The sequence below is a fragment of the Podarcis cretensis genome (genome assembly GCF_951804945.1).
Source record: "Podarcis cretensis genome assembly, chromosome: 3".
Lineage (NCBI taxonomy): Eukaryota > Metazoa > Chordata > Lepidosauria > Squamata > Lacertidae > Podarcis > Podarcis cretensis.
The window spans coordinates 53,892,035-53,910,644 of NC_137172.1; the positions used below are offsets into that span (position 1 = coordinate 53,892,035).

Consider the following 18,610-nt stretch of genomic DNA (forward strand, 5'->3'; position numbering starts at 1 on the left):
CAAAAAACTCCTTAAACAAGGTACACTTCCCTGCCCATGAATAATATCCTTTTTTAAAAAAATCACCCACAGAAACAGGGCAGACTCATGACACTTTAATTAGAGCATTTAATTTGAATATGTACTTAATTAAAATATAACTTGTTAATTCATTAGCCTTGGGTTATAACTGTGATACCAATTTTCAAGCATCTAATATGTCCTCCAGCACATAATTTATTTCATTACACTAAAGAAGTTTTTAGTGATTATGCCTTAAAATTATTGCAAACACATTTCTTGCTTGATACTGCAACAAATTAGAAGAAAGAAACGACTGATCAGATACCCTGCTATACGACTATGAAGAAATATAAAAAGATAAACTGTGAGCATGTACAGTTTTTGTCAAGGATTGTTAGATGGTTGTTGAATGTAGAGATTACCTTAATCAATTCTTCAGTTGTTTTCTTTGTAATACTGCAGTAAAGTTATGCTATGTTTAATATCACATAAAGAATCTGACATACTAATAGCAAACATTACAACAATATAAAACCACAAAACCATATAGTCAAATCATAAAAAATGAAAAACAGGTTAAAAGCAAAATAATTAAAAACAAACCTCAAACATCAGTAGATCATTGTGGGGGATGTGCTCTTAATTGCATGCATAGGCAGAACATTTTAAATTTTGACATGAAAGGCACCTGCAGAATCTCTACTGGCAGGGTATTCCACAGGTTGTAGAATCACAGAATTGTAGAGGTGGAAGGGACCCCAAGGGTCATCTAATTCAACCCCCTGCAGTGAAGTAACTGCCCACAGAACATTGCACTACCAATGTTCTGGTTAACAGCCAGACACACGGACCCATTGCACCACAGGGTGATGACACTAAAGGCTCAGTTTCTCATTGTGGACAAGTGAACCTCACCAATTTGGGGAACGAATGTGTGTGCGTGTGCGTGTGTGTGCATAGCTTCTGCACTCAGAGCATAATTAAGTTGCAAAATGGGATGGTAACTGGCAGCTGGAATATTTTATACAAGAATTAGACTATGAGTACAAGCTGAAACCTCCATGCTCAGAGGCAGTATACTTGTAAGTACCAGAAGCTGGGGACAAAACCAAGGAGGGTGTCTATTGCCTTTATGTTGTAATTGTGAACTTCTGAGAAACATTTGAATGGTCCACGTTGGAAACAGAATGCTGGACCCTTGGTGTGATTCAGCAAGGCAGTGCTTACATTCTGATGCCTGCCCAGCAAATTGCTTCACAGCAAGGAAGCAATGCACCAATCAACGTTTTTTTGTACATTCCTAGGAAACCAGAGGTGAATTGCACTTATCTTTTTGAACAGCAGTAGTTTAATGCAGCTATAATGTCTGTAGTAAAGCCCTTCACTTTGCCACAACAGTGGGAAGCAAACTATTGCTATCCCTTTCGGCTTTGTTCTCAGGCTGAGAACAAAACAGTGAATATTTCATTTTCTGACTGGGGGAATATGGGCCAGACTCCCTTTCTAAAGAGGGATTCTAATCCCATCTTGCTCATGAAGACAGAGGTAGTTTGACTCTGTCTCTCTCAAGCAACAGCAGTGGAAACTCTTTGTGGTTCTTGCAGCATTAATTTAAAGATGCACTGCCAGCACTAATTATGTAGTCTTGTACATACTATGGCACCTGCTTACACTCTCAACCCTGGTCAAATGCATCAGCAGCTGTAATTCCAGCAATAAAGTGCCAGTCCAAATGTCCTATATGAATGATGAAGAGTTCAAGGATAGGCAAAAGGCACCTGCTCTAGGCAGCAGAAAAGTTGCCATGAAATGGTGAGAATCACAGTGGCCTCGTCAGTGATAATGGATTCTCTTGCTAATTGTGCTTTCACAAGTCTGAAAGTGCAAAGTAGGATGCTACAGTCATTGTTTTATGAACTCGGGGGTGGGGGGAAGAGAAGAACGAGGGACAGCAGCCTTTCCATGCTTTTCCCTGATATCCGCGAAAATGAATTTAACACATAATCCTGGGGGACCACTCCAACATTAGGACAACACAGACTACAACTCTCAAGAAGCTAAATGATGATGCTGTCTCCTAAAAACTACTGCACTTTGGGTTGCCTGGTAGCAGTGCTGGCACAAAACATTTTGCTGTCTGAAGCACAGCCCAAATGGTGCCCCTGCCACTTTAAAAAGGCTTGCTACACTATTTAGACACCAATTTCTTCCTTCATCTCTACCCTGCCATGATCTTGTGTGGATGGGCCAACTCTGCCTAATAATAAATATAGTATTGTATCTAAGTGAATGGATTCATTTGATAACCAAGTCAGCATACCTGCCTAGTTTCTCCTTTACTAAGCTACACTTAAAAGAGCATTTGGAAATTATCATTGCCCAAGAGAATAGGGTCTGGATATCTACTGTTGTATAATACAACACTATGACTGTAGACTGCAACAATATAGGAGCAGTTATGGTATCACATTTCTCTTACATGCCTTTAGAAGAGACACAATGTGGCTGATTAAAATCTGTTGTATGTATGTACACCAGGAGAGCATAGGGCAATTAAAAAATATAAGCAGTATGAGATTAAAGTGATCTGGGAAGTCATTCTTCCGCTAATAGTGTCACATCAGAATAGACAGTTTTGCACCAGCGCAAATGAAAACATCAAACACACATTGATTTTCCTGATGGTCACATTGTCAATTTCATTTGGTTTGCTACCTGCCAAACTGCTTTCTTTCTTTGTAGCCCTTGAGTAAAAGGAAGGGGGATGATTGCTGATAGGACAGAGACCAAGCCATTCATTATGTTTCTAATTGGGACAGGTCTTTGGATTCACCTCCAAGGCAGAATCGAAAAATTTATCAAAGCTCCATAGGTAGCACTGAAGAGAAATTTACTTCCTGACAAGCAGCAAGCAGCTCTTTCAAGACTGATGCTTCCGTGTGCGGTTTAAAGATTAGAGTGCAACAAGCTCAGACACTTGTAGATGGCAGCCTTTGTAGCTGGGGGAGAAAAGGCTATCAGGTCTGAAGCACACTGCGATAACAAGATGTCGCCCCAATGCTACCAGTTACCTGCCAGGCATTCTTCCTTTTTGGAGAAGAGGTAGCTGTTTTAACTGAAAGAGGAGGGGCCATTTGTTTTCCTCCTGGCTGCCAATCTACCACATTTTGAAGCTTATAACACTGCATGTTTCCCCTTGGGTCCATAGTAATGTGAATTGTCTTTATCCAAGTGCCTAACAAATCATTGTCACAGAGCAGCAGCCGACCTTTCTTTTCAATCTATGCACTTTTCAGGAGTTATAAATCAGTTGACTTTCAAGCTCGATGAGATGGCATATGCCCCGGTTTGAAGAACAGATGGAGGCTTGGGGGGAAATTGTTTCTGCAGGCTTGCTACAAGCAGCACAGCTCCATAAAAGTGAACCATTTGCACTAATTTCTCACATAAATTATACAGGCAGAGAGCACCAGCCCATTCAGCAGAAGAAAAAAAAATCATCTATTTTTCAGAGGTCATTTAACAAATTTAAATTAAAGCTATTTCTGATACAGGAGGTTTTCACTCTGTGCAGTTTCAAGAAATGACAATTTGCATCAGATAAGAGGATAGATTTGAATTCTGTAAACAAGAAACAAAACCACAGAATCATCTTCTAAAACACTGCAATTTCTCTACAATCCTAGTTAAACCACATGTATTGATGAATACAGAAGAATTAATAATTGAGAAATTATTGCTGTTCACTACAAAAGTCAGGTAAACTATCCACTTCCCTTTACAGGCCACATATACATATACATATACATATACATACACACACACATACACACACACTCCTAACAGCCAGAAGTCAACTTTTAACAGAGTCCATTATTAAAAGAAAAAGAAATATAGGCATTTCCAAGGCAACATCCTTTGGTCTTTAGGAGAAACAAATTATTCAACTGTTAAATCAATGCATGTGTCACTATTTTAACAAATATGGTACTTTACGTAAGGAGGTAGGAAAGACATTTCATTCAGTGTTTTGAATAATAAATATGAAAGAATGGGAAAGAACGAATAGTGTGTTGCAACTATGCATGCTTCCTTGAGGTCTTTCCCCTGTGGCTGCCCCCTTGAAGGGCTCCTGATGGGTCTGGGGCAAGCAGGGAGGGCTACAGGTAGACCCAGGGCCTCTCCCAGTTAGACGAGCCACCCAGAGGGAAATGGGAGCATCCCTGGGGGGAAGGGGAGACATGAGCAGTCCCCCTTCCTCCCTTTTACAGCTTACCAGATTTCAGGGAGTACTGGAACCGCTACAGCTGACTTTTTAGGTCCCCTAAACCTCCGCGACCAGGGTGACTGGCTGCTGGATTCAGGAAACAGGTCCCCCTGTATGGGCAGCCTGAGTTCCCAATCATTTTCCCGATGAGACTAAAGAGATCCATCTCCAAAAAGAGCTCTGCTTTCCAAAAGAGGCCCTTTCCACCTTGCTCAAGTCCTTTCCAAGGCGTTCCCCTCCACTTAGAACATCCAAAAGCCCTCAAAAGCCCCAAACTAAAAGCCAAGAAAAATTGTATGCCAAGAGGAAGAAAGGGGGGATTTATGGGGCCGGTAGAGAATGAAAAGCCGGCAGGAGCAGCAGAAGGAAAGCCAGGAATATACAGATAAGGAATAACAAATGGGGGGGGGGAATCCCTTCCAATATGGCGTTCCGGCCTCTTTTGCCATCCCTTCAATGCAACATGCAGTGGAGCTGGCAGGAAATAGAACTTGAGGGGGTTGTCTCAGCCCCCAAGGTGCATTCTCTAAAAGAGAAAACTTCCTGCCAGTGAAGAAATGGGCGAAGACAACTCATATCATATCATGGATTACATTCATCCCTACAGAAGAATAGAAAGTTCTATGAGCCTCAGACAGCAAAAATGATTGTGATGTGATGAATAGTTATTATTATTATTATTTTTTTAATCCTCCAGTGATCATTAGCGCCAAGCATAATAATAATAATAATAATAATAATAATAATAATAATAATTTATTTATTTATACCCTGCCCATCTGGCTGGGTTTCCCCAGCTACTCTGGGTGGCTTCCAACAAAATATTAAAAATACATTAAAACATCAGTCATTAAAAACTTCCCTAAACATAATTACTCTGAATTCTATAGTTATTATAGATTTTTTTTAGTTATGTCAGAAATATTCAATTTGATGGAGTGTTCCCTCTTTCATTGTATAACAATATTGCCGGGACATGTAATGAAACAGCCACTCAGAGAATCGCCACCACCATCTGAGGAAGATAAAAACTATGAATGCTTTATCTATTGACCTTAACATTATATATGGGAAAAGATAATATTTCCAGGAACCGAAGCAATTAAGGGTTTTAACAGCTAAAGTCAAACCTACAAATGGGACCTTCCTACATTCATTATACATTAAAAAAACCCCAATGATGCACTCTTATCCACATATAATTGCAACATGCACTTTTAACATGTATCTTTATTGTGCATATTTGCTGAATGGTTCATTTATTTATTTGCCAATTTGTTTTTAAACTTTGATTTCATTAGATTTTTTCATAGAATATTTTATATTTATATGAAAACTGCTTAAATTGTTCTTGTTGATTAAGCGGTATATATGCATCTTGTCAAATAATATAGATAAATAAAATCTAAATTTGGTCCTTAGTTATCTTATTCAAGAGTGGATTGATAATTCATCTGCACTGAATCACTGTCATTTGATTTTGCAAGACAAAAAACAAATAAACTGATTTTACAATACAAATTACAGAAGTCAGGGAACTAGCCAGTTTATGTGCTAAAGTAATTTTGGTATGCGTGAAAGAAAAAAAGATACAGCAAAGTAACATAGAGCAACTGCAGAGAATTTTGTTTTCATGGGCTGACACTATCAAGCACACTATTTTCAAATCTGCTTATGTGTGTTTGCTTACACAAGGCAGCATCTCTGAGGCAGCAGCTCTGAGGAAGCATCAGCTAAAGGCAAAGGAAATGATACATTGTGTTCCAAGGTGAAGAAACTGTATTTATTCTAGCATTTCCCTTCCTGTTGCATTACAAGTCTTGTATCTCTGTTCCTGTGGATCACACCCTGTTTTTATTATATCTGAAGAGGTAAGAAAATACTGCTGCTGAGTAAGTGCACTGCTTCATTTCTTTCCTTTTTCAAAAGACTTCTGATCTATAAGCCTTTCAACAGCATTTTTGGGGGAATTCACTTCCAGCACTATAAATCTCTACTCATGTGTAAGTCTAATTGAGTTCAATGGGGTTTACACCTGGGCAAGTGGTTATAGGATAGCAGACTTTGGTTGCAATATCCTAAACTCAGATCTGTTTACTGGGGCTAACTCCAGGTAAGTGACTATAACCTAAGGGGTTAAACCAAAGACACCGCAGGAGAAGTTTTAAAAACACTGGAAAACAGACGTTAACTTTCTATATATATTCGTGTTCAATTATGACATTATGTGGAAATTTGCAAGGGAAACAACATAATTTATCTAAAACCAAATTAATTAATAGCTAATTCATATTGTGCGGGGGAAACCACATTAGAATAAAATCAGTTAGCTTTTAAGGGGGCACAAGACTCTTGTTTTTGTTCAACTAAATATTCATTTCAGGAGCTTTCAAGTTATTTTATATTGGAAACAGGGTTCATAAATAATTGAACAACAGTGGAAAGCTATAAGAATCAATAGATAGTGATTTTCAAAAATTGATCAACACATACAAAAGCACTTACAAAAGTAAAAAAGAATTGATTAGAAGCATTTTACTTTGAACTAAATGGAAGAGCATGCCCTTTGGCTGTATTTACAGCCAAAGGGTGAGGGAGAGAACCCCACTGCCTTTCAACTCTATAAAATGTCCCACTGATCAGCAAAAACATAAAGTTAATAAGGGAGGGATATTTCATGGTTTGTAGTCTTTCCTCAGAGCCACTCAACATCCTACCACCCTTGAATGAAAAGGTTTTTGTGGCCACGCTATTAGTAATGTTCATCTTCTTACAAAAAAAATCACTGCAAGAGATAGATGGCAGGTGGGCACGGGACGGGGGGACCACTGACTTACCAAGTGCAAAATGAATCATGAAATGCATCACGTACAAACAGAATGAAAAAATAAAGGACAATAACAAAATGGTGATATATTGCATAGTTATGTGAATCCTGAAATATTTGACATGATGTGTAGAGTTCTGTGTAAGCGGTTGGATAAGCGGCATTTGCACAACCACATTTATTTGTAGAAATTAGTCTTATGAAATGAAGGACTAGCAGGGTAGGTGGGAAAAATGATACTACCATTGCTATACATCATGTCAGACTCTCTATGGTGCCTAGATGATCACTGCACACATGTACCCATGCACTGGTCCTGCTGATGGTCCACAAATTTACACAGCAGCTCCCATTTTCAGAGCAGGTCTCACAGGCAAAACAAGTTATGTGCATTTATATTTCACAGAATATAAATGCACAATGTGATTTATATTGGTTTTGGCGCTTTGTTGTTGCCTTTTTAAAAACAACCACAACAACAACAACAACAACAACAACAACAACAACAACACCACATTCTGTTGCTCTTTGCACCCTCCAGAATGCATGACTGATCAGGCACATATTCCCACCTTCATGCCCACACACAAAAGACAAACCAATGTTCCCAAAATATGAAGGAACTGAGAGTGAAACTCCACTCATAAAAGAGAGGGGAGACTATTTTTATTGATTCTTGCTATGCCCCCTGAAAATCTGCTCTGGAGGGTTTTCCTGGAGTGAGGGAGGTTGAATGGGGTGGGGTAGGGGTGCAGGTGGAAGTGAGAATTCAAGAAAATACCTCCTCAGTTCCTCTAGCATGAGACTTTGCTAGTTTGAAGTTACATTTTATTTGAACGCTGAAGCTCAAGGAAAATTCATGCATGGCTCAAAAGCTTTTTTTAAGTATTCTAGAGTGATGGGATAGGGGAAATGTCAGACCAAATGCCAGTGAATACCTTGTCCCGCTGCTGCCTGTGAAAAGTTGCCCACTCATATACTGCCACTCTTAACACATTCTCCAGCCACTATACAATGGGCAACAAGAGATACTCATTTCATCATCAGTGCCCGTAGGATCCAATTTCATTCCTCTTGGGCGAGGTCCCGTAGGACCAGAATATATTTCAACATTACATTAACATCCACAAAAATAATAAAAAATTCTCTAGAACTAGATTAATGCATGTGCAGACCTATGACTAGAATAGAGTTACCACTGGACAGGACCACATCATGGTCTTAAGGTATTGGAGATGTGCCACAGTACCAGCATTTGTCCACACTTGAAACGTGTTTTTGGTAAAGTAAGTGAGGGGTCCAGTGCACGCTGAATACAATTTTGGGTAAAGTGTAGTTTAAAGTCCAAAGTAATTACTCACACTGAAGCTAAAGTTGCCTTCCACTGTTGCTTCCTTACTGCACATTTCAGGTATATGTTTGTATACACATATGATTAACAACAGCATGTCACACCACAAAGCAAGGGCTTGTAGAAGGGGACTGTGTTAGAAACCAACAGAAATAAAAACCCAGCACCAGGAAACAAATTGTCCAGTCTAATAACACAACTCTCCTCACTGAATTACACAGCAGCAGCAACAGAATGAACAGAAAATGTGGTCATGTGGATAACACAGCTCTCCTCGTTGTGTTGCTCCACAGTGACAAGGGAAAGAACGTGGGAGAAAGAATGCTGTCCTAGAAATCCCCTCACAGCCCTGCAGCCAGCCAGGGAAGGCAACAGAGGAGCAAGTAAACCTGTTAACATACACACAAAGCACACCCTGAAATAGGTGCATCAGATCAGCGAGGTCTCTGCTATCTCATTCTTCAGTCTAGATGTGCCCAAAGTAGATTGGGAGTTAGCAAACAGTCCTCTGCAGCTGACAGGTCTCTAAATGTCTTAAGCCTTCTCTTGTGACTCAGACAAAAGATACTGGTAGACAACAAAAGAGGTTTAAAGATGCTCTCCAGGCCAATCTAAAAAAATGTAGTATAAGCACTGATGACTGGGAAACACTGGCCTGCGAAAGCTCCAATTGGGGAACAGCCGTTACCAGAGGTGTTGTGGACTCAGAGCACAAAGGAGAAATGTGCTAAAAGGAAGGCATGTTTGACAAACCCTCACCATCATCAACTCCCACCCAAAAACCTATGTCCCCTCTGTGGAAGGACGCGTGGATCCAGAATTGGCCTCCACAGTCACTTATGGACTTAGTGTTAAGACTGTTTTCATGGAAGGCAATCTTACTCGGCTATAAGTGGTCGCCAAAGAAAGAACAGCGAACTGAATGTAAGGTCAAATTTCTTTCTTGTGCCATTCATTCTTCATGCCCCAGTGAAAGCTATTTGTGCCTATTATGCTAATCAGGGGAAATCCTAATTACATCATTAAGTGCCCCCCAAGATAACTCTTCTATTACACCCAGCTCAGCAAATCCTCCTTCATAAGGGGAACACAATAATTTCACAAGGATGGCCCTAAGGCAAATTTTGCCTCTAGACAGAGGAACCAGGGCATACTCTTAACACATATCTCTCCAGGACAGCAAACACCTCTTGGACAAAAGTAGTAAAGTGCCCTCTCTCTGCTCCTTGTCTCACCTTCACCAAACAAAGATTATTCCTGCAGCTTCTCCCTTCAGGCCATCTTGGAATGCAGACCTGTAAGGCCTTCAAAATAGAGGAGGCTTGCTGCTCTTGGTTCTCCACTTCCACCTTGTGCTAGATATTCCTCCCGAGACTTGCAGCACATTAGTTAAGGCCTTAATCTCTGTCACATGCATGGATAAATTATGCAAAGGAGCCAGAAACTCATCAAATGATGTCAAGGTAAATGCTGGGCCCGCCATAGGATCAAATGGTAGCTTGTACATGGTGCCTCAGGGGGACGCAGGTGGCGCTGTGGGTTAAAGCCTCAGCGCCTAGGACTTGCCGATCGAAAGGTCGGCGGTTCGAATCCCTGCGGCGGGGTGCGCTCCCGCTGCTCGGTCCCAGCGCCTGCCAACCTAGCAGTTCGAAAGCACCTCCGGGTGCAAGTAGATAAATAGGGACCGCTTACCAGCGGGAAGGTAAACGGCGCTTCCGTGTGCGGCTCTGGTTCGCCAGAGCAGCGATGTCACGCTGGCCACGTGACCCGGAAGTGTCTCCGGACAGCGCTGGCCCCTGGCCTCTTAAGTGAGATGGGCGCACAACCCCAGAGTCTGTCAAGACTGGCCCGTACGGGCAGGGGTACCTTTACCTTTACCTTACATGGTGCCTCCTACTTTATTACCTTTTGCTAGCATTTGCAGCCTAGGACAAGGTAACATAATAAGACCGTATCACTAGCAAACAGTGACTAAATATACAGTGGTGTCTCGCAAGACAAAATTAATCCGTTCCGTGAGGCTCTTCGTATAGCGGTTTTTCGTCTTGCGAAGCAAGCCCATTGACAGCTTAGCGGATTAGCGCTATTAGCGGTTTAGCGGCTTTTAGCGGATCAGCTGATAAGCGGCTTAAGGCTTAGGAAAAGGGGGGGAAGGGAAAAACCCCCGCAGGAACTCGCAAGACATTTTCGTCTTGCGAAGCAAGCCCATAGGGAAATTCGTTTTGCGAAGCGCCTCCAAAACGGAAAACCCTTTCGTCTAGCGGGTTTTCCGTCTTGCGAGGCATTCGTCTTGCGGGGCACCACTGTACTGAAGAATACCATTATTTCTTATTGTTCTGTACATCTCCTTGCTCCCCCCTTTAAAATAATTCTTTAAAAAAATATTAAATCTTATCTACTTCAATTAAACTGTTTTCATACTTGTATTCCTGTTTCTCTCCACTTCTCCCCTGCATTCCCTTTCCTTTGTGTATTTATTCAAATCAAATGTATTATTGCATTGATCATAAGCCTTAAGAAAAAATAAAACATATTGGATGTATCTAATGGTGGTTCTGCCTTCACTAGAAAATGGTTCTGCTCATTTAAGCCATCACTGGATACAACCAATTAAGCATAAATTGATAGTGTCATATAAATATCCATATAAAACTTTATATAATCAGTAACATGCAATCATACAAGAAAGCATGCATTACAATTCTCAGTTATATCTTCAATGATCTACTACATGACTTTTCTTATAAAATGGATGGCATGTTACCACCATGAAAGTAAAAACAAAGTTTTCTTCTGTTGTTACTCTGTTACTAATGTCAAGTAGAAATTCAATTTTCTGTTAGATCATTAGTTGTGCCCATCTAAAAACAGAGCCAAATGCATCCATTAAATTATATTACAAACTTGCAGGTAGGATCTAATTGTTTGATATGTTTTGTACATAACAAATTGTTTAGTTATTTCATAAATAATAAATATTATTCACTCAGTGACCCTACTAGTCATATCTGTTTTTGTTTTTATTAACAAAACCACAGCAGCTTAAATTAAGGTCATTTTCAACAGGACCCACATAAACATTCAAAGAATAAGTTAGGTCTTTTCTCCCTCATTCAAAGAATGCCCGATTTTTTGGTTATCCTTTATTCTGTTTCCAGAAAAATCTGAACCCAGCCCAATAAATTGCATACAGAGACACACACAGTCACCCCAACGCACACACACATACATAAAAGGAAAGTCATTCTTTGATAACCAAAATAATTAAATAGAAAGAGCAGGTTAAAGATCAGCATTCATTTTTCAAATTAAATTTAAAAGCCTGCTCTAGTTACTTAAAAGATTGGCAAGTTTTACAAATAACATCACCAAGCCTTTTAGAGAGAAACACTGCTGCATTAGAATGAAGTCATTAGGCAATACATTTATTTTGAAGCCAATTAACCTTTTGTCAGAGATGTCGGAACCATAATGGTTTCAGCAGTGGAGGTCAGCCTCTAACAGGGGCACGTATGACAGCGATTACGCTGTCTGACATATGCTGCAGACTGGGAGTGCAGCCGTGGAATGAGAATCTGCCTTCGTTTGTATTCTGCTCTGCATTTCAAGGGAGCAGGCAATCTTGACCTATCCATTTAGGTAATTAAAGCTTCCATTTGGAACTGTCCTGCAGGAAGGTGAAATTTGGGGGGAGATAAATGGCTGCTGCTCACTGTATCCAGCCACTTCCATCATTTGATGGACTGCCTGAAATAGGCTGGGTTGCCAGGTCCTCATAAAAATAGAGATGAATTGAGCAGGAGACAATTCTCTAAGGCAAAGCAACTCTGTCATTTTCCTTTTTTGCAGCATATAATTTAATTGTTAGCCAAGGTAGATGGCTGACTCAGGAGGCCACTCTCTAACTGCTCTCCCACCATCTTCTATTTGCTAAGAAATTACTCCACTTTATTTACTTATAAGCCAACGTTTTTTTGGCAATGAGAGATGTCACTTCAATAAGCGCAGCTGGCTGTCACAGCTGCGCCCTGACTTACCTTCCAGGCTATTTTGTTTCCTCTTGTATCGTGCTCAAGGGCGATTGGGAAGTCACCTCGCTCATAAAACTTGCGAAATGCTGTAGGCTTTGTTGGTCTTTCTTTAAAAGCTCCTGCCGCTGGGGGACCTTTCACCTAAAAAAACAAATTAAATTAAAAACCCATCACATAAAATTTGTCTGTATCAAGAAATACATTTGTGATTAAATTAGAGATTTAACCAAATTGGCTAAGAAATCAGAGTGCCACATGTCACCAATGTCAAACTTTCACTGTCAGTGTTTTCTATGGAATATTTATCTCAGGGTTTTTCTTGATGGAGAATTAGCAGGTATAGGAAACACAAAGTGGTTTTCAAATGAATACATATCATTTTGTTTGCAGTGGCATTTCACTTCATGAGCAGTCTTAAAACAGACTTAAAATGAAAATGTTAACCATCAGATGCAAAATCTGTGAATAATTGTTCATAAAATTTAGCACACAATGGACGTGATATACACATTGGGAATTGGTACTAGGAGAGGAGGTAAATTATACATTGGGAGTTGGTAGTACAGACAGTGTTTTTTTCTGGGGGTACGCAGGGGTATGCATACCCCTAAACATTTTGTGAGTCTAAGTTTGGCCTCATTGTGGGGCAGTATTTCAATATGAGTAGGTAAATGGGAGTAACCCTAAACATTATATTTTATTTTTTGAAAAAAAGTACTGATAATATATAATTCCAGGGTAAAGGTAAAGGGACCCCTGACCATTAGTTCCAGTTGCGGACGACTCTGGGGTTGTGGCACTCATCTCACTTTACTGGCCGAGGGAGCCGGCGTACAGCTTCTGGGTCATGTGGCCAGCATGACTAAGCAGCTTCTGGCGAACCAGAGAAGCACACGGAAATGCAATTTACCTTCCCGCTGGAGTGGTACCTATTTATCTACTTGCACTTTGACATGCTTTCGAACTGCTAGGTTGGAAGGAGCAGGGACCAAACAACGGGAGCTCACCCTGTCACGGGGATTCGAACCGCCAACCTTCTGATCAGCAAGCCCTAAGCTCTGTGGTTTAACCCACAGCGCCACCCACGTCCCTTAATGCCCTGAGACCTGCAGGTATAGGTAAAAGGTAAAGGTACCCCTGCCCGTACGGGCCAGTCTTGACAGACTCTGGGGTTGTGCGCCCATCTCACTTAGGAGGCCAAGGGCCAGCGCTGTCCGGAGACACTTCCGGGTCACGTGGCCAGCGTGACATCGCTGCTCTGGCGAGCCAGAGCCGCACACGGAAACGCCGTTTACCTTCCCGCTGGTAAGCGGTCCCTATTTATCTACTTGCACCCGGAGGTGCTTTCGAACTGCTAGGTTGGCAGGCGCTGGGACCGAGCAGCGGGAGCGCACCCCGCCGCAGGGGACTTAAATACAATTGATTTTCATAGCCTTAATTTGAGGAAAGGTGAAAAAAGATTAAAATGGGTGTCAATTTCTGGAGATAAACTGAAGAAAACTTAGTGAAATCAGCACTGATTACTACAGTTTTAGGACATACAAGGAAAAAGAGAATGGAACTGTTAGGTTGGAGTACTGGAAGCAGTTGAGGTACATACACTGTTTTGTTCAGAATATTTTTTTCCTGTTTTCCTCCTCTAAAAAACTAGGTGCATCTTATGGTCAGGTGCAGCTTATGGAGCGAAAAATATGGAATTGGTTCATTTTAAATATTCAAATACCTAAAGGAACGCAGGGCAAGAATAAATAAAACTAGAACCTTGGTCCATCACATGAAGCTGAATGTTGAAAGATTCAGGACAAATGAAAGCACATAGCTCTGGAATTTGCTACCACAAGATGCAGTGATGGCCAAGACTTTAAAAGGTGTTTAGACAAATTAATGGTGGGTAAGGCTACCAAGGGCCTCTTTGATGTGGTATGTAAATGAATACTAGTTACTGGGAATCAAAAGTGAGTGTTGTTGTACTCATTTCCTGCTTACAGGTGGGCCAGGCTGAGAACAAGTTGCTTGACGAGATGGGCCTTTGGTCTGATGTAGCAGATTGGCTTTAGGCTTAGACCATCATGAATGTCTTTAACATGGTGTTTTGGAGTTCCCACTATCATGCAGTGTTGGCAGTGTAAACCCCATTATGACATAGATTAGAGATGCAGTTAAGGATCATGAAGTTCCACCATTGAAGAATATTTGCATTCTCCATTCTAAAATCTCTTGGCACATTTCATACGTTCTGCCAAGATAGTGAGCATTTGGGAAGCAGGATTCTAACTTAATTATGTAAGACGAACAAGGCACACTGGCTCGCCAAAGAATTTTAATCAGTTGCCCTTAATAATGTTATTGATATTGACCATAATATACCCATAGCTGTCAACTTTTCCCTTTTCTTGCGAGGAATCCTATTTGGAAAAACTAAAGTTATAGCTCTGCAAACTACACACTTCAGGGTCATGCTCCATAAAAAGTATTGAGAGCAAAAATAAATAAATCCAGTAGTTTCATTGAAATATGCAACCCTATCCTATATGCAACCCTATCCTACTCAGTAGTAAATTCCATTGAGGTCAATGGGATTTTCTCCAAAATAATGCGCATAGGATTGCAGCATTATAGTGAAATCCAAATCATGTTTAGTCCTATTGGATTTAATCAGGTTTAAAAGGTAAAAAGGTAAAGGTACCCCTGCCCGTACGGGCCAGTCTTGACAGACTCTGGGGTTGTGCGCCCATCTCACTTAAGAGGCCAGGGGCCAGCGCTGTCAGGAGACACTTCCGGGTCACGTGGCCAGCGTGACATCGCTGCTCTGGCCAGAGCCAGAGCCAGAGCCAGAGCCGCACACGGAAACGCCGTTTACCTTCCCGCTGGTAAGCGGTCCCTATTTATCTACTTGCACCCGGAGGTGCTTTCGAACTGCTAGGTTGGCAGGCGCTGGGACCGAGCAGTGGAAGCGCACCCCGCCGCAGGGATTCGAACCGCCGACCTTTCGATCAGCAAGCCCTAGGCGCTGAGGCTTTAACCCACAGCGCCACCTGCGTCCCTGTCTTAATCAGGTTTACTCGCAGGTAAATGGGGATAGGATTGCAGTCTTAGTCATGATTAAAAGTGCAAAACTGGGGGCAAAGTCTGGGATTTATTGAACAGAAAGCTGAATAGTATTCTGCTTTTAAAACAGAGGATTTTCAAAACTAGTTTGCAATATGTCATGGGAGGGGAAAGTTGTGCAAGGGGAAAAACCCAACAGTTTTCAAGATTGTGGCTGACAAAACTATATAATGAAGCATAACTAGAGCAGTTTACAGTTAAGCTGTTCACTTTGCAGAAAGTCACAGCTAAGAAAGAGAGACGTGACTTGATTCTTCTGTGAATCATCGCAACTGCAAAATGGAAATTATAATACTATTCCAGTTAATGCAAATTAGATTAATTGGAAGTTAGTGGCTAACAGTCTTAGAATCACTGAAAATCTCACACATCTGGTTAGAAGCTAAATGAGGGCAAAGAACAAACGTTAGCTCATTTTCTTCTTATCTCCTATACAATGAACCCTAATGGGTTGGTTTCAAATGTCTTATCTCAAATAAGCAGATGGGCCAGTGTGCCCAAATGAGGACATAAACTGAGGGGACAGAACTAGCCCTTGAGAGAGAGAACTGGAGAAAGCAATACAACACAATGGGACTCAATCATGTGAAACACGAGGCTCCTTGTATGCATGTCTCCCTTCAAGGCAATAATTTTACAAAAGCGTATAACTGTTATTTTTGCCCCTTTTTTGGGGTAAACCACCCTGTGATCCTCAAATGAAGGGCAGTATAGAAACTAAATAAATAAGAATTCAGTTTTGCACCCACATTAGCTAGTATAGTCCTTACGCTTTTTTCCCGGAATATCATTAGTCCCATCATTTAAAGAGACTAGTAGTAAAGCATTTTCCAAAAAATACAATGTTATGTGACTACATACTCTAAACCATTTTTTTTATTCCACACTTATAAATGAAACATTAAAATCCAGGAAGCAAGCTGTCTCAGACCGCTTAAGCATAATTTACACAACCACTAGTTTTACTTGATGAATATTTCTCACATGTTAATGACTTTAAATAGGCCCACCAGTCACATGTATTGCAGATATTCCTATAGGCAAATGTCTGAAACAGCATATAAAAATATGCTCCTGTCTAAAAAGTTATAATGGCAACTCAGGGGTCTCACAGCAAATATTTAACAGGTGTTCAAGGAAGTTTCACAGGGCATTGTGTTTTTATAGAAGTTAGCATATTTCTTTGTTATCCAAGAGCTAAAAATGATTTATTTATTTTTACATGCGTCTATTTAGTGTTTTGCCTTTATTTACTGCATATGGTATAAAGGAGAAATGCTACCTTAAATCTTAACAACAACAACAACAACAACAACAACAACAACAACAACAACAAATTTTAAAACATGATTTGTAAGGTAATACTTCAATATTAAAAGAAATGATAAAGGAATATCAGTAACTAAGGGTACAATACTAAACTGAAAATCCCTGGCTGAAAAGCTATAGAATTCAGTAGAAGCCCTGCTATGCTGGCAAAATGTCAGAGATGCTGCTACTATGATACATATATGGACAAAACATGCCATCAGCAGAGCCATTCTGTTGGTGAAGATGTGGTGGAAGATGTGGCTGACATGTGGGCAGCGTAGGGGAGGAGCCCTTGTTTGCTTATACTCTTTCTGTTCACTGCTTGGGTTACCCTTTTATATGTGCTTTTCCGCTCTGTCTTCTGGGTTCCATCCCTCTGAAGTTCAGGGATGATGTGGGACGATTCCTCTTGTGTAGTTCCTAGCCCAGAGGGCTGGGTGCATTGTCACGCGGAGAACTCTTCCACTCTTCTTACTTTGCTCATCACCCATTATCTCCCAGGGGCATAGCTCTTCTTCATCCGTAATCATATGTGCGAATATCAGAGGTATATCTATTTGGGCCAGTGACCTCGGAGCATGTGGGCATTCCTCAGTTGTTTGACAAGGGCAAGAAAGCTGTATTTGTTGAGTTGATCCAACCTACATTTGTGAGAATGCATTGGTGTGTATGCATTTTATCACAGCATACCACAAGATTCTTATGCTGGTTGCTTCTGTCTCAATACGTGCCTATCTCCACCCGCATCGTTCAGCCCGGACACTGAGGTCCAGCTCCAAGGGCCTTCTGGTGGTTCCCTCCCTGCGAGAAGTGATGTTACAGGGAACCAGGCAGAGGGCCTTCTTGGTTGTGGTGCCCACCCTGTAGAATGCCCTCCCATCAGATGTCAAGGAAATAACAACTATCTGACTTCTAGAGGACATCTGAAGGCAGCCCTGTTTAGGAAAGTTTTTAATGTTTGATGTTTTATCGCATTTTTAATATTCTGTTGGGAGCCGCCCAGAGTGGCTGGGGAAACCCAGCCAGATGGGCAGGATATAAATAATAAATTATTATTATATTACTATATGGGGTGTGAGAGAGTTTCATTCATGAGGACAGTTAAAGCAGCTCTGCCTATTGATTCACTAAATTCCTTTAGCCCTAAACATTAGCTTAGATTGTCATAGCTGCTCAGCACTTAAATATGACAAAGTTGCCTGAGGGCAAGTGTAACTTACAAAACAAACTGTTCAGGCTATTCGTATTTGTGCAAGTTTCCATTTGTGAATCAACTGGCTTGATTAAGCTGGCTTTACTATAGAGTCACATTTGTCAGCAAAGTTATTTTTCCCCTCCATCTGGTGTTCTTTAATTGTGTAACAGATAAACATCCATTTGGGAACCAAACAATCTCTTTAATTAATTGCATTTTGAATAGAACTGTATAGAAGATTCATGTGCAAGTCACACAAAAATCAAATAAACAGTGAAACATACTTGTATATCAGATTTTTATTAATCAGATGGTCCCAAAAGCATTTTTATTACTTCTTAAAACTCAATTAAACCTGAACAATAACAACCCTTAAACTCTAATACTAACCATGTTTACTCAGCAGTCAGTCTCATTGATTTTAAGTCTGATTTACTCCCAGATATGTTAGTACAGGGCTGAGGAATTGTTTGATATAGAACATAAAGAAAAAGATCTGAAACATCCAGTATTCCTT

General features: G+C 40.7%; 1 protein-coding gene across 2 annotated transcripts in view; it reads right to left on the reverse strand.

The window, feature by feature from the left end:
• The window catches only part of PACRG (parkin coregulated), a 221,438-nt gene that overhangs the window by 172,781 nt on the left and 30,047 nt on the right, over nucleotides 1-18,610 (reverse strand). For both annotated transcript variants that reach the window (XM_079971951.1, XM_079971950.1), the window contains exon 2: nucleotides 12,486-12,620. In XM_079971951.1, coding sequence (XP_079828077.1) covers nucleotides 12,486-12,620 — 135 coding nt within the window. The remainder of the gene's footprint in view (nucleotides 1-12,485; nucleotides 12,621-18,610) is intronic.